Source organism: Acomys russatus, chromosome 20 (genome assembly GCF_903995435.1).
Source record: "Acomys russatus chromosome 20, mAcoRus1.1, whole genome shotgun sequence".
In the NCBI taxonomy this organism is placed as follows: Eukaryota; Metazoa; Chordata; class Mammalia; order Rodentia; family Muridae; genus Acomys; species Acomys russatus.
The window spans coordinates 26,000,876-26,017,815 of NC_067156.1; the positions used below are offsets into that span (position 1 = coordinate 26,000,876).

The 16,940-nt window shown below is 40.8% G+C and overlaps 1 protein-coding gene across 1 annotated transcript; it reads right to left on the minus strand.

The window, feature by feature from the left end:
- Positions 1-2,699: 2,699 nt before the first annotated feature.
- On the minus strand, positions 2,700-3,843 carry Taf7 (TATA-box binding protein associated factor 7). Its single transcript, XM_051163435.1, has one exon. The coding sequence runs from the start codon at positions 3,723-3,725 to the stop codon at positions 2,700-2,702; it is 1,026 nt and encodes a 341-aa protein (XP_051019392.1). The 5' UTR covers positions 3,726-3,843.
- Positions 3,844-16,940: the final 13,097 nt, after the last annotated feature.

A 16,940-nucleotide genomic window follows, 5' to 3' on the forward strand; every position in this document is an offset into this window, starting at 1 on the left:
ATTACCCTAGTTGGTTTGAGGCATGAAAGAACATTGCTTCTTTGCAGCAAATCTAAATTACTTTACAGGGAATATTCTTTAGTATTTTAAAACATTATTTCTTCAAAATGTGTTCATGGAGACAAGACCTGTATACAGCTCAGTGACAGAACAAATTGCCTAGCATTCCCAAGGCCCAGCACTCCAACCAACACACACACACACACACACACAGGAAAAAAGCACAACTTGGTTCATGAGCCCAGAAACACTGAAAAATGTTCATGTCTGTACCATACTCCTTAGCCAAGAGACACATGAGAAAAGTGACTCTTTCACAATAACACAGAACTTATTTGGATTTTAATCTTCAGTTAACTCTTTACTTTTTAAGATTTATGTAACAATCCATCACTCCTTGTGCCATTTTAAATAGGAATGCAAAGGTACCTGGAAACAAACAATAAAGCTACAGGAACACACTGAGTCAATTTTTATGCTGCAGATATTTGAAGAAAACTTTTTAAATTATAAGCTTTGATTTGTCCAATCTGCAACAAAACCTAATTAAAACAGCCGTTTCCTAAGCCAGGCTTTAACTGGGACAGGGGAATTGAGCCCAAGGCCATGCTGGGCTACACCATGAGAAATAAATAAGTAAATAAATATTAAAATTGAGAAATAAAAAGCTTCTTTGTAAACATTTTACTATTATTACTATCACTTTTTAATTCAAAAGACTGTGTAATGCCCATATGCTCCAGTCTACTGCTCACTCACCCACACCCCAGGCATTGTTGTAAGTAGGTCTGTGATACAATCCAACCACCTCCATTTCAGATTAAAAAAAAAAAAAAATGAAACAAACATTTTAAGCTACAAATTATGTGGCCCAAAAATCACACAATAAAATCACTGATGATACACACAAGCACGCCTTGATACCAAGCTGCTAATACTCCATAGTTCTGGGCTTCAGATGCTATGGCAGCTATCAGTAGCAAGATAGAAGGGCGAGGTCTCAATGAAAGAGGCTGGATGACTTCCATTTTGAACACATGTACTTGGCTTGCCAGGGGGGTGGCTTTTAAGTATTTCCAGGACACAGTTGAATATACTAAATCTGAAGGTCACATCAGACTTAAATTATAGATTTGAAGATCAAAGTAGAGCTAATAAGAACTGAAGCAGAACCAGACCAGTACGTTAGCTTGTTAATAAAAAACGTGCATCCAACATCCTTCCCTTCCAACACCGATGGCACTCAAGCATCACCTGTATCCAGATCTTAGTAAAAAAGGTTTGGTAAAAATCTGTGTCTTCTCCAGTAACAATTATTTAAGTGTGGTAAAATACCTTAGATATACTTAGAATTTTTCACTTGCCTCTTTGTTAAGAAAATGTATTTTCTGACCATAATACTCTAAAGTCAAATATTGAGATAATCTTTCTTAAGCTGCACTGCAGTCATGGGCTCATGAAAATATTTTGGTAAGAGAAATGACCAGCAATGAGAAATATTACCTTCTAAATATTAAGAAGTATGATTCTGTATACTTAATAATTGATTTCTAGACACTTCACTATTAATGTTTCTTGACAAATAGAAAATTTAAGTGAGCTTTGACTGTTTCATGAAGCAAATATTTTCAAACTGAAGTTTTATAAACCAATCAGACAGGAATTAATTTTTAACTATGCGCCTTATCAATTTTTTTCCAAAATTACTCCCTCAATTGTAAAATATTAAATGCTTCAGAGAAAAATTACATGTATAAAATTTTAAAATATCAGAACAGGACACAGGCTTTCATAATGAGATACACTAGTGAATCAACATGAATAAATATCAGCCTACTAAATAATTGTAGCAATTAAATTGGCAATAGTTAAGAATATAATCTTAATCAAAGCAAGTGGAATGGTCTATCTGATAATCACTGTTTAATTGCTTCCAGTATTTTACAGATAACCTTACTGCTTAATAAAAAGATACAGATGTTCATCAATGAAAACAGGGTAGTTTAAGGCTTTAGCCCCAGTGTTCTCACACCTCTAGATGGAGTGGGTGGATCTGAACCTTAATATAAAGATGAATGTCTCCATTCCCTTGTCCCTATGTATGCCTTTTTCTGAAAACACAAAAGAACACCATGCATCTTTATCAACAAAACAGGACACCATTCAGTCATTAAACTCCATGAATCCACCTCAAATTTCCATATTCACAGAAGAAAAAGATAAACATTATAATGTGGAAATTAGTACCTTTTATTGTGTAAGAAACAACTTATAAAAATAACTTGCATTTCTATGACATGGAAACTTCCTGAGCTAATAGCTACTATCTATCTACCTATCTTATAGATAAAAAAAAAACATAAAACTAACTTCACTGCCAGTATGCTAGCTTCTTACTGATCTTAGCACCAATGAGTAGGAATAAAAACTTCTGGGAAACACACAAATAGTAATAAAGTCCTATGGCAACATGATTAAAGCTCAAGTGTCATTTTACTGATATTACATATAACTTCCTTAAAACAAACCTATGTAACCCTACTCCCTCAAGAATGAAAACCCAGCACACTGGTTCTGAAAACAGCCAACAAGATTCAACAAAACTCCTAGCATTACAGGGAATAAGAACTATTTAGCAGTCCTACTGTAAAAATAAAACTTTTCTTAAGCTGACCATCTAAGACTTAAAACCACCACTCTCACTTCTCTAGAAGTGACTCCAGCTCTTCTTGCAAAGAGCTAAGCTGCTCCTTTTCCCGGTCTTCCTTTTGTTTGAGTTCATCCAGAACAGCTTGAAACCTGTTCTTGAGAGCCAGGTTTTCTACTTTCATGATGAGATCCTCCTGGCGCTTTGCCCTGTCTTGGGTCTCTTGGAGCTTGCCTTTGATGTTATCAATCTGTTTCTGAATTCCCATAACCAACTGATTGGTTCCTTCGTTTTCCTGGTGCTGTTCGTCGGATTCATTCAGCTTGTCTTGCAGCTGTCTCTCCAGATCTTCCTCAGTGTCGATGATGTTTACATCTTCTTCGTCCTCGCTACTGCTGCTGAGGTCATTGAATATCTCCCGAAGCTCGTCGTGTTCCAATGAGTCATGGCCCTGCCGGTGGCCAGACATTCCTGGAGAGGAGACATCAAGGCCTTGATTTTCTGTCTCCTTTGTTTCATCTTCAGCAATTATCTCCCAACGAGTACTGACTGCTTCTGCATCTGTACTCAGCAAGCGCTTTACTTCTTTCTCCACATCTGGAGATTCAATATATTTCTTCTTTGCTGTCTTCCGGAACCTTCTCTTTCTGACATTCTTTAGAGGTAGAGTGATTCCATGGTTCCAAACAAACTTTTTCTCTTTGTCCTTATCTTTTTTCTTGCTTGCCTTGGGGTCAGCCGTGGCAACCGGTTCCTCTACGGGAGGGTATAGGTCACCATCTACTGTGGATACAAGCATCTGACAGATATCAGCTGTCTTGTAAAAGGTTTTTTTATCAATGGTTTTCAAGCTTTCCATAACACAAGGCAAATCCACCAGTTTTGAGGCCAATGGAACTCGATCCACTCTGACAATTCCATGGCGCCCATCAGGGTGTAACTCGATGGTCAGTCTGTCTTTCAGGTTGACATGTCCAGACTGCACTGCCCTCCTCACAGTAGCGGCATATTCTGGGGGCAATCGTAAGATAAACTGGCTCTCTAGTTCATGAGGGGCGTCATCTTTGCTCTTACTCATCTTTAATTCCTTGTGAGTTACTTCTCCAATAAATACTTGCTGCGCTAAAAAAAAAATTCCAGCTCCTACAACAGTTAAAAGGGAGACTGTTATTAAGTATAATTTTAAATTCTTAATTACAGATTTCTAAGGAAAAAAGCAACAAAGTGAAACACCAGCTGCGGTCTATTTTGTCTTAATTTTCTACTTTTATCTCTAAACACACAGCAGCTTTAGCACCGTCCCGGTTAAACTCACTCGTCTACCAGACGCAATACCAAGCTGGAGCCTCCAAATCCTGCGCAGGCGGAACGCAAAAGCAAAGGAAACGGCAGCGCCTGAGGGGTTTTAGGTACAGACGTTCAGTCTAGCAGACAGTCCCCACCCACAAATTTTCCTCCAATAAGATATTTTAAAGGCAGGGGTGCCTTGAACTCTCTTTGCCCCGGGTACTTACAGTTCACTGGCAATTATAAACTCAGCTTTCCGCGGCCGGAGCAAAGCGGCGGGGAGCGGACCGGCTGCCTTTCGGTTTCTCCGCGCTTCCGGTCGCCCGGGCACAGCGACCTGCGCGCTGCCCGAAACGGCTCGGGACCCGCGGCGCGAATCTCGCCGCCCCACCACTCCACGCCCGGGACACCCGAGCCGACTCACCCAGCTCTCCTCTCACCACCGGCGAAAACAAACAGGAAATGAAAGCGCTACGTCACAGACCGGAAGCAGACGCAAGGACGCTGACGGCCGCTCTGCCGGAAGTCTAGCGTCACGGCGCGCGCAGGCGCAGTCTCGCGATTACGCTGTCTCTTCCTGCCCTGTACAGGATTAAAATTAGTGTTTTCGGGAAAGCTTTTGCTTGGGAATGAAAGTTGAGGATTCCAAAAAAGAAAAGACATAAGTTTGCCCCCTAAGACAGCACTTTTATGAAGTCATGGGACGGCACAGTTTCTAGTCTGCCGAGTGATTACAAGAGACAATGGGTTCCTTGCAGAAAGCATCTTCACTGCCTGAGCTCACCCAGTCTGCCTCCGCTACAAGCTTTGGGGACTAATCACAAAGTAAAATGTAAAGTACCCAAACCAGCGGAGTGAGACAATATTCTGCTCATTGTATAATGCTAAGTGTATAATCGTGTTAATTATGAAGGTGCCTTGAGGGGAACTAAGCCTTCGTGTTCATTTGTATTGGGGGGTGAGGGGGCAGGATGCTCCAGAGATCCAGGTGTGATGAATGATATGATCTTTTTGTTAGTATGTCTGATAGATATAAAGGTAAACAATGCTTTTATGATGGCACAGGTTCATTTAGAACAGAACTGTCTGAAACACAAATGGTCTGGTTGTGTTGTGGGGGTATCCACCAGATAACACTGCTTAGACATGGGTTTAAGCCAATAAAAAGTCGTTATTAGCTAGACAGCGACTACACTTTAGTGTTCTGTATCCCAGTGTGGCCTCAAGCCATTCTCAGAACTACAGAAGCCAAAAAGCAAGGTTAGTACATTTAGAGACTTTTCCCCAGAACTATGGAGTTTGATGAATTGTCTTTGTTTTTGTTTTGACCATTGCTCCTGTCCGTGATGAATGGTACTTTCATCATGGAGTGCGCTAAGGTTTGGGGGCCTCTTTTTAAATCTTTGTTGATAGATTGTCTCTGTGGCCTTACCTAGGCAGAATCTTGAACTCCTAGTGACCCTTCTGGCCCAATCAGCCTTCCAAGTGCTGAGATAACAGCCACCATCCCCAGCATACGCCCTGGCTCTTACTGGCAAGTAAAGTTATTTTAGAATTTATTTCGCTTCTTTACTGTCTTACTGCTTTGATATGTTTGTACTATGGATACTTAGGAGTCCATCAACATGTGGTATAGTACTTTGGAATAAAATGACAGTTTCCACTGTTTTTCTGTTTGTTTGTTTGTTTGTTTTGGTGGGTTTTTGTTTTTGTTTTTGTTTTTGAGACAGGGTCACTATGAATCCCTGTCTGGCCTCAACATCACTCAGAGCCACCTGCCTCTGCCTCCTGAGCACCAGGATCAAAGGAGTGCTCTGTCACACTGGTTTTTCCACTTCTTGATATCCATTTTCACATATTGTTTTAGTTGGCTCTCTGTGGCTCTGCATTAAAGTCATTTGATGTATGTCTTCTAAAATACTAACCATAACTAAATTAAAATGACCCTCTTAAAATGTGGTTAACAGTTCCAAAATTCACTTTATATTTACTGAATTGACTTCGTGGTAGAATGCTTTGGCTTGTTTGTTGTGCTCCAGTGACGAATACAAGAACATAGGAGCCAGGCTTGGTGATCATCACCTTTAATCCCACCACTTATGAGGCAGAGGCAGGTAAATCTCTGTAAGTTTGAGGACATCCTGGTCTACATAGCAAGTTCTAGGCCAACCAGGGCTACATAGTGAGACCCTGCCTAAAAACAAACAAACAGGAGGTACATACAACTGCTAATTGGATAACATGGTTGGTCTATCTTAAAGAAAATGTAGTCTAAATCCTATAAAATTTTATGAGAGAAAAATTAGTCTGTCACCTTAAAATTTAATAGAGCTATTTAATGCATGCTACCTTCCTACAGTGCTGGTTGTTGTAAAGTGGGACGGCTTACCAACACAGTGTGCCTTGTTTGCATATCAAGCTTTGCCCCAACAGGCACTAGTATTTTGGATACCAATTGATGGACTTTGTGGAAATGATTGAATCCTGAGGACTCTGGTCTAATCAGACAAGTTAATCTATTGATGAATAATATGAAATTACTAGAATGTAGTGAAAAGTAGATGGTGGAGTCTAGTTGGAGAAAGAAGGACAGTAGAGACGTGCCCTGGGAAGATCTCTTATCCTTGCTTCAACTCTCTTTGCTTCTTGACCACATCTGTCACATATCTGTCTGGCGTTAGGCTATGCTTCATATCAGGCCCAGAAACATGGAGCCAGGCAGGCATCCTGGGACTGAAGTCACTGATACCAGGAGGAAAAATAAGTCTTTACTTCTGTCAGGTTGTTTAAATATGATATCTTGTCAAAAGAACTAAAATCTGCCAGGAGTGGTGGTTCATGCCTTTAATCCCAGCACTCGGGTCAGGGGCAGTTGGCTCTCTGTGAGTACGAGGCCAGCCTGGTCTACAGAGTGATGAGTTCCAGGGCAGCCAGGGCTACACAAAAACCCTGTCTCAAAAAAAAAAAAAAATATATATATATATATATATATATATGTTTGATTATTTTTAAATAGACTGTCATGCTTTATCATGAGAGGAAATTTAAATGAGCTGTAGGGAAGGTCCTCATTCAGAGCACCACAACAATATAACCTTTCACTCTTTTTTAAGGGAACAGTCTCTATAACCTTTTAATTCTACTTATACCAGTAGACGGGTAGATGCTGACCTGTGGACGGTGCTTGACCTAACCATAGAAACCAGGAGACCATGGTTATACATAAAAAGAATACAAGTATTACTTTTCATTTCATTCCCTGTGAGTTTGATGCTCAAATATTCTTGTCACAAAAGATAACTTGACATAAATTTATGAAATTCTCATTGGCCAACATTTGGGGGTGTTCTAGCTAAACTGCACAGAGATAACAGGCTCATCTAAAGGTTTCCTAAAGCATCTGCCTCCTTCAGTCATGAAATGTACTGTCTGCTTTTGAGTTTCACATGTTTTCTAAATGCTGCTCTTTAAAGGGAAACTATATTGACCTTAAAACAAAGGACTTTTCCACATTACCATTATTTTAATGTCTTTCTTTTTTTCAAAATCTAATAAATACACAGAAAAGTCCTGAATGCCCAAAAACTTACACTTGCTCCATCCTATTCTTGTAATGCAAGTGAAACAAAGATTTGGGGGAGCAGTTAATTTCCTCGAGTAGTAGCACACTCTCCATAGCGTCCTCTCTATAGGAAGGAGAATAATAAGCAACCTTTGATACCATGTTATTTGAAAATTCCTGTTTAAAAAAAAACCTTTAGAATTCTTCATAGGGGGATGGTTATACATTAGAAGTTTAAAATAACTAACTATGTGAGTAATGAGAGAACATCTGCCTATATTTTGAAATTAAAAATTTTAAAGGATGAATGTGTTAGTCAGGGTTACCTAGAATAGCAACACTTATAGAGGGAATCTGTGTCTCTCTCTGCTGAGCTTAAACTGGGATGTGTTCTAAGTGTAAGGCACACCGTAGATTTAATTTCAAAGACTTGAAGACTAAATTCAAAGTAAATATATAAGTTAACTTTTAAAATAAAACAAAGTAAATATATACATATATTTTTTTATCTTGAAATCTGTGTGTATGTGGAGGGGTGAGGGAGTGGTTTATTGGAAGGATTTACAGGCTGTGTTTCAGCTAATCTAACAATGGTTGCCTATGAATGGACAGTCTGAGAATCTAGTAGTTGTTCAGTCCATGAGGCTGTTCTTTGGAATACACTGTAATCCAGAAGAAGTGGGCTCTAAAACCAGTGAAGGAATCAACTTGCTACTGAGGAGAGAGCAAGCAAGCAAAGAGCAAGAGCTTCCTTCTTCCATGAACTTACAGAGGCTGCCAGCAGGCTGTGTGGCCCACATTAAAGGTGCCTCTTCCCACCTCAAAAGATCTGGATTTGGAAAAAAATGTCTTCCCAATTCAAAGGTCCAGATTAGAAGTGAATCTTCCCACTTTAAATTAATGGGAAAATCCCTGAGAGGTGTGCCTCTCCATTTTTAAATTTTAGTTAATTCCAGATATAGTCAAGTTAAGAACCAAAAATAGCCACCACTGTGAGGAAATACGTAACATAATACCCAAAAGAAACCATATGTATTGCTAAATAACCCTTTTTTTTTTTTTTTTTTTTTTTGGTTTTTTGAGACTGGATTTTTCTGTATAGACCTGGCTGTCCTGAACTCACTTTGTGTACCAGGCTGTCCTCAAACTCACAGAGATCTGCCTGCCTCTGCCTCCCAAGAGCTGGGGTTAAGGGTGTGCACCACCACGCCTGGCTTATCACCAAAAATTTTTGAAGTTAAAAAGCAAGTTAAATAAAAATATATAGTAGTTCCTATACCAAGTAGATGCCTTCTATATAATAAGTAAAAAAATAAAAATAAAAATATGATGTGGCTACAGATGGGAGCCATAGATGTGACTTTAAGTCTTTAGAGGCCTGAGCAGTAATGCGCAGAGGACCTGCGTAACATGTGCAATGTTATGAGCTTTTGGAACACTGCTTTAAAAAACACATAACTATTATTTGATAATCACAATAAAATGAAAAAATAATCAAGTGAAAATAACTACACCCATGTATCTAAAATATAAGTCACCACTGTAAAATTTATTAATGAAATGTTTACATTCTTACTTTGAATTAAATCTTCAAAAATCTAAGGTGTGTTTTACACTTAGAATGCATCCCAGTTTAAACTAGCCACAGATCAAGTGCTCAGTTGCCAAGCATGGCTAAGGATTACTGACTGGGCGGTTCAGATCTTGAAGTGTAGTAAACAGCACTACCCAGCAGCACGAAAACAAAGACCCAATCCAGCACAGTCTGTAGTTCTTGGGATGTCTCTAAACGTGCTAACCTTGCTTGTTGGCTTCTGTACTTCTGGCTGACTGTTCTTGTTACCTGAAGTATGTCAACACAGGTCATGGTTTCTGTGCTTAAAACTCACCCTGAGGAAGGCTTAGAGTTACACTGGGGTCCTGAACACCCAGTGTAGTGGATGGCCAACAAAGACTTTCTCTTGTCTTAAACCCCTGTACAATCTTTTCTGGTTGGCACCCAGGTATACAGACACTGGGCATCTAAATTATATATTTTAGTAAAATGATGTGAGTAACTCATAATATCCACAGAAGAGCTGATTATTGGTTTTTTTGTTTTGTTTTGTTTTTAGTTTTTTTAGTTTTGTGAGACAGGGTTTCTCTGTGTAACAGTCCTGGCTGTCCTGGACTCACTTTTGTAGACCAAGCTGGCCTCAAACGCACAGTGATCCTCCTGCCTCTGCATCCCCAGTGCTGAGATTAAAGGCCTATGCCACCACGCCCACCTGATTGGGGAAATTTTAAAGTATGCGTATTGGAAGAGTTAGAATAGATATCAAAAGTAAATTTTAAAATTAGTGCAACTCTGGATTACTTTAATTTTTATAAGTGTTTTCACTGTTTTATAGTGAAAACTATGTGTTTAAATTTTGTGTGTGTTTGCCAGTGTATGAAGACCATTACCTCCCCGTCCTCTCCTTCTACTCTCCCTGTTACATCCTGAGGAAGGATCTGTCGCTGAACCTGGAGCTTGGCTGGCAGCCAGCAAGCCCCAGTGATGTCCTGTCTCCACCTGGCACAGTGCTGTGGTTCCGGGAGGCAGTGTGGCCATCGGCTTTTCACGTGGCTGCTAGGCATTTAGACTACGGTCTTAATGCTTGCCCGGCAAGCTGTTTTACACATTGAGACATCTCAACTCTAGGAACTGGTTTTTATGATCTATCTTTTTACTGTGGATACTTTCTTTAGTAAGGAGAACTCCTTTTTGTTGCGATAACGTCTCTTTATGTCACCCTTGCTGGCTTGGAACTCTCTGTAAACCTGGCTTATTTCGAACTTCTGGTGGACCTCCTGTCTCCTGATTATTGGAATTACAGGTGTGTCCCACCAAGCCTGGCAACTATCCCCCCCCCACTCCAAAGAAAAGTATTTCATCAGTGTGTCATCTTCAAAAATAAGTGCCAAGGGTGGGGCATGTACACCACTTGTGTAGACAAGTGCAAAGTCCTGACACTGATACTCAGCAGCGGGGAAAAAAATTTATCGAGAAAAGACTGTATTAGGTTTCTTAAGTCAAATTGTAATCGATTAGATTACTTCGCTTAAATTTAGAAAAAGATAGTTTTACTAATATTTTGCCCAAATAATACAATCTACACTCCTCACATTTAAGTAGTTGGTATTCAAAAACAGGTTCAGCATTGTGACGGGCATATCTGGGTCCTGGGGTCCTTCCTGCTCAAACTATGGCACCAGCCAAGGAAAATATAGGCAGTAAACTTCGAACCTCTACCCAGGCCTAGCCGATGGACAGGACATTCTCCACTGTTGAGTGGTGAGTGAGGTCTGACCTTCATACAAACTCTGGGGCCCCATTTCTGACCACGTCTCCTTGATGGGGAGGCCTGGTGGCAGTCAGAGGAAGGATAACAGGTCTCCAAGAAGAGACCCGATACCCTAGGAGCATATACAGGGGGAGGAGGTCCCCCTCAGTCACAGTCATAGGGGAGGGGAGAAGGGGGGAAGCGGGAGGGAGGGAGGAATGGGAGGATACAAGGGATGGGCTAACAATTGAGATGTAATATGAATAAATTAATACAAAAAAAAAAAAAAACAGGTTCAGGAAAATGAAGTAAAGTGTTCTCCGAAGGGATTTCAGAAGCAACTTGCGTGATAGGTACCACGCTGGACCTCTGGGTGGCGCTGTCCTGCAGTCCCTGGCCATTCCTGACCCAGATCCCCAGGCATTCGCAGACACTTCTGAAGAGTGCTCGGCAACCCTGCGCTCTCTTTGAACCTCTTCGTTTTCGCCCTCTCTCCTGCTTTCCCTTTAGAATATCCTGATCACCATCACCAGGATATTTAACAACTCGGAGTGCGGTGCTGCCTTTTCCTTCCTGGAAAGCTTGAGACAACTACAGGGAGAGAATTCGCGTCTCATCGGCTGCGTGGAAAGGAAGTCACCCACGGGGCAGGCGCGCGGAGCGCAGGAAGCACCGCCTCCCTTCCTGCAGTCTTTGTTCTGCTCCAGGAACAACGAACCTTCTTCGCAGCGTGATTGGGAAAGAAGGCTGAGTGTTTAAATGCGGGGAATCTGAGGGTGAGTGCCTAGCACTGCTCCATCTAGCCAAGACAGCAAAGACCAGCTGGAGAATGACCGGATCGACGCAGCGGTTCCGCCAAAGAAATTACGTAAGCCACTAGGATTTGTAAATTAAATCTACTGAAAATCATATAGACAGAATCATCCTAGACTTAAATGACCGCGGCTTGTGGCCCAGACTGTTTTGAAAATCCCGGAGAGCATCTTAACGGCAGTATTTAAAGATTCCGATACTGACACAAATATATCGCCCGTAACTTTCAGTAACCACCTTCTCTGACTCCAGAAATGAATGGAGAGCACTACAGCGGTAAATATTGGGAACTACTACTGAAGAAACCCTGAACCAGAGGAGCAGGACTGCCATTCCTCAGTGATGGACCCCGGGACAGAACATCTCTGGACAAAATAAAGCCTTCAAGCCTTGGATGTTGAGCCGCAGCTATGCAGCAAGGCCATCCTGCAGAAGAGCCCATCCTCACCTTGAGCACATTCCAGGTGACCCTCCTTGGCATCCTTAAGGTAGAGTTCTCCTGTCATTTCCACACACTCACAAAACATACAGAGTAGAATCTCTGTCCTCAGATTGCAGAAATGCTTGGTTTCTTTTTTAAAAAAGTAACCGCATGGGTTCAACCGCAGTTGAAATGGAGGTCAAGACTGCAGCACAGGTCACTGTCAACCAGGCGTCCACAGGTAAGAACTGCTATTGCATAAACAAACAGCAGAAGTGAGGGCTTTGCTTAAATGGAAAGGTGAAAAACGTTGCAGAAAGAATGACCCCACCGACAGACAGTTCACCTGCAAGAATTACTACATAATAGTCACCTACTGGCAGATGGAATCCTAAAAGCACAATCTTGCCATCAGTGCCTTCACAGGGATGAGCCCAAGCATTACCCAAGCATTTTCACCACCCACAACAACAAACAAACAAACAAAGCTCTGCTCGCAGGGAGTAATGGTACGCGCCTGTAACCTGCCTCAGCATCCAGGAGGCTGTCCAAGAAGATCCAGAGTTTTAGGCCAGCCTGGACTACAAAGTGAAGTGCTGTCAAAGCAAAAAAGCAGTCAAAGTGGTTTTTCTTTTCAAACAGGCCATTGTTTTTCTTTTCTCCCTTCATCTTTTATTTGTGCTGAGGTTTGAGCGTGGGACATTTTTCTATGCTAGGCAAGTGTACCACACTGAGCCACATCTTGAGCCCTTATTTTTCTTTGAGATGGGGTCTTGCTGTGTAGGACAGGCTGGTCTCAAGTTTTTAATCCATCAGCCTCTGCCTCCTGAAATGCTGGATTATAGATGTATCCCAATGTGCCTTCTGCCCAGGGAATTGGGAACACTCACCCAAGTTCCATTGAATAGTTTAGCATTTCTGAGTAGAGCTTAGGCTCTTTCATAATTCCTGTTTCTTCCTGACCAAGAAAGTGCTACTGCCCTATATCAACTGACTGCACATTGCAGCAGTATTCCTGGAAACTATCTTTAGATTGATTCTCAGCATGATTAGCCAGGCTTTGACTGGCTCGATACCATCGTGAGCCTCCCTGTGATGGTGTGTGACTGACACAAAAAAAATGCAAGGAGGATGCTTTGCCAAGAGCTTCAAGTAGGTAAGACACTGCAATGCGCACCGTGAAGCCTGTCTCCCTGGTGACCAAGCAGAAGAGCTAATTGTCCTATAGTATAGTTCAAACCATCTTATGTGGTTCTTCAGCCTAGGGTCTCATGCAGCTAAGCATGTACAACACTGCTCCATGCTCAGAGGCAGACCCTACCAGGGCCCATGTGGTGACAGTCACTACACTGCACCTAGTCTTTGCCATGAGTTTTCAGGAGTTGCTGCCAGACCTCAGTGTACGCAGCATAGCATTGCCAGGCAGATGGAGGTTCAGTTTTGGAAACTATGCCTCCGTTTCTGTACTCTTCCTCCTCAAAGGAATGCCAGCGATCATCCCGGACCTGTAATGTTGCTCTAGCTGCACCACTAGGAATGTCTGTCAGCCTGGTCTCTGAAGCATGGTTTTGGAGATGCTCCCAACTTAAGAGACACTCATGTTTTAGTGTCTTACATGCATGGCTTTGCCTATCGTAAAACCTTCAGATTACTCCCAGAAACATCCTTTAACTGGACATTGCCTGCAGTGCCAATAATGAAGACTTAAATGTTATAGTGGAGTCAAATATATACATGTGAGTTTGAATATTTTTCTTTAGTACAGCCTTTTGTAAGTCGCTCCTGCTTGTCTTTTGTTGATGGGGATGGGAAGCTATATAAATTCACTGGTTATCTTTATGTGTGCCTCTCTGGTTCACAAGTCCTTTTAGAAGAAGTTTGCATGCATTATCATGTTCTGAGAAGTCGTTATTATTATTATTATTATTATTATTATTATTATTATTATTATTATTATTATAGAATTTCTTCCTTGCAATAATGAAGGTTTATTGCATCAATAAGTTACTACCCTTGAGGCCCATATACTTGTCTTTGAGATTCTGACAAACTATAGATTTCATTATTTAAGAACAGAAATTCTTCCAAGAAGAATTCATTTGGCTGTTAAGTCCTTCCTTCCTTTTCTCATTTTCTGGACCTTTGTGGCTATTGTATCTAGTTGGCTGCCAGCATCCTGCCTCAATTGCTCCTGAAATGCCAAGCCATAGAGTACAAATACCATATTTTCTTGTCAGTTAAAGAAAAATAAATTACTGTAACTTGAGACATTGTACTTAGTAACTGCCTTTATCAAGGAATAAATTAAACATTTGCAAAGGTTAGATTTTAAATGCACCGATGGAAGATCAGCAATAGCTGTGGGACTGATCTCTCCAGCCCCCAGGTCTGATAATTTAAGCAGAGATAATTATGTTTTTTTAACCTAAGACAACCAAGAGATAAATTTGTTTAAGTTATTTTGATTGCACAAGAAAATTCATGTTCCATTTAGTCATTTATATTGTAAGAGTTCAACTTTTTTCCTTTATTTATTTCTCTTCCTCTTCCTCTTTCTCCTCTTCCTCTTCCTCCTCCTACTCTTCCTCCTCTCCTTCCTCCTCCTCTTCTTCTGCTCCTCCTTCTTTTTCTTCCAATCTTCTGTAGCCAGGCTGACCTCAAACCCACTGTATAAGCCAAGGATGACTTTGACCTTCTTATCCTCTTGATTCTAACTTCCTGCTGGGGTTACAGGATTACACACTTGCGTACCGTGCTGTGGATTAAAGCAGGGCTTTGTGCATGCCCAACCGTGATGTGCAGATCAACTGAGCTACATCCCAGCCCAAGCTCAGCCTTTGTGAATAAAATACTAAGAAATCACATTTTGACATATATTTACAAGAAAATATTTCTTCCTGGTGGAAAGATCTCTGCTATATTTATATATCCAAATAATTTATACTAATGCTTCACAAAAAATATTATTTTATTACTGTAATCCCAAAGTCATAATTTCTGTGTAAGTGAGCATTAGGTGGTGTACTGTTAAGTTACTTTTTGAGTAGAATAAATCACTACAAAGCAAATAAAAAGAATTGTAAGTCATCTGACCTTGGTGTGCACTTCTTCCCTTAGTGCAAGTAATTCAGAATTCAGCAGAGCATCACAGAGCATCATGCCACTGTGTTAAAGTGAGTAAGGACACTCAGCATGTGATAAAATTACAGAAAATGTGCATATATGTACATGTGTAATGTATAAAATATATGTTGGGTTATTCACATGGTTTTAAGTGATTAGCTATGGACTTATCATAACTACAACTAAACCATTGACTTCTGAGGAATGCCCTTCCCATTGGCTGTGGGAAGGAGGAGTGGCTCCAGTGTCCTCTCAGCTGCTCTGGTGGTCAGACTAATGATTCCAAGTGCTTCGTGATAACAGCTTTTTAAATTGGCTTTTCTCAGATCTGCACACCTCTCTTTTAATTATTTTGGAATCTATTCAAAATCCTTTTCTTGTACTTTCACCTCTCACTGTTGTATTTCATTTTTAGATTATTATATGTTTAAATTGATTTGCTATCAACCACCATTTTCCCACTTTGTGTTTTTTGAACAAAGTAATCAGCAACTTTTCATATCTGCCAGCATTTCACTCAGTGGACAAACATATCTTGTAATCGTCACTTAGTAGTTCGGAATATTTTGATAAAGTCAGCAAACGTTTGCCCTTACTGCAGCTGATCTGGAAGCTGAGACAACATTCTGGATAAAGCAAGCTAGTTCTCAGAATGACCTACCACCATGGCACTTCTAGCAGAAGGAACAGTGTTATCTGGAAATTCTTTTCTATAACCAACCAAGTCTTCAAAACTGGATGAAGCTGGGAAGTTACTCCTCCAGATTCTCAAATTATTCATGCTTTTCTTCAAACAATAAGATTCCATTCACTCAGCTGAGCATGGTGGCCCATGCCAGCACTCAGGAAGCAGAGGCAGATGGATCTCTGAGTTCAAGGCCAGCCTGGTCTACAGAGCAAGCTCTAGGATGGCCAGGGCTACACAGAGAAACCCTGTCTCAAAAAAAAAAAAAAAAGATACAACTCATCCATCTCAATTGTCAGTTTATTGACTGGGTTTTCGGCCTTCTTCACCATTCTAAGTAGTCCAGCTCAACTCCAAGCTCTAAAGAACTTCCTTCAGCCAGGATCCTGTAGGAAGGCAGCATGTCCTACTGTTTGTTCTTAGAAGCCACTTCTCAGGAGCTGCTCTCCATTTTCTGCTAATCTATCTTCTTCCTGCTTTGACCCCGGTCATACCACTAGTGTTCCGTTATTCTCTTCATAGTGAAAGGTATTGAGAGAGCCCACTGGCCGACCTGAAATGAGCCAAGGTGGGCTCACCACTGCAGCTCCAGTTCCCTATCAGGGAATAAAAGGAAAGTGTCATCATCATCATCCTAGTTAAAAGATACCGCTGTTTAAAAAGGGCCACCTTCTCTTGGAGAATAGAGTGCATGATTGTAGAACTCTGTAGCCTCCCTGAAAATAAAGATGTGGCTTTTTTCATCTATGAAGAATAATATCATGGCTTCTCAGTCTTTTGAGTTTGAAGTTATATATTCATGTGTTATTTTTAATGAGATTACAAGACACCAATTTTATTTTATTCAAAATATATTACCTTTGAGGAGGGTTAAACTTTTGCCAACATAGGTGCTTCAGAAAAGAAGAAGAAGAAGGTTGTGGTTTAACACGGTCTTCAAAATCCCAGGGTTCTGGAAATGTTCAAAGCACAGCAGACGGAAAACGGAGTGGCCCAGTTTTGAAGACTCTGTCCGGAAGTCTGAAAGTTTATACTCCCTCCCCCAATATTTTTTTCATCCTCCAAACTGCTCTTTGCAGACTGATAAATTATCAAAT

Coding starts and splice junctions, on each gene's coding strand:
- Taf7 (XM_051163435.1), bottom strand. CDS start 3,725: ATGAGTAAGAGCAAAGATGACGCCCCTCATGAACTAGAGAGCCAGTTT.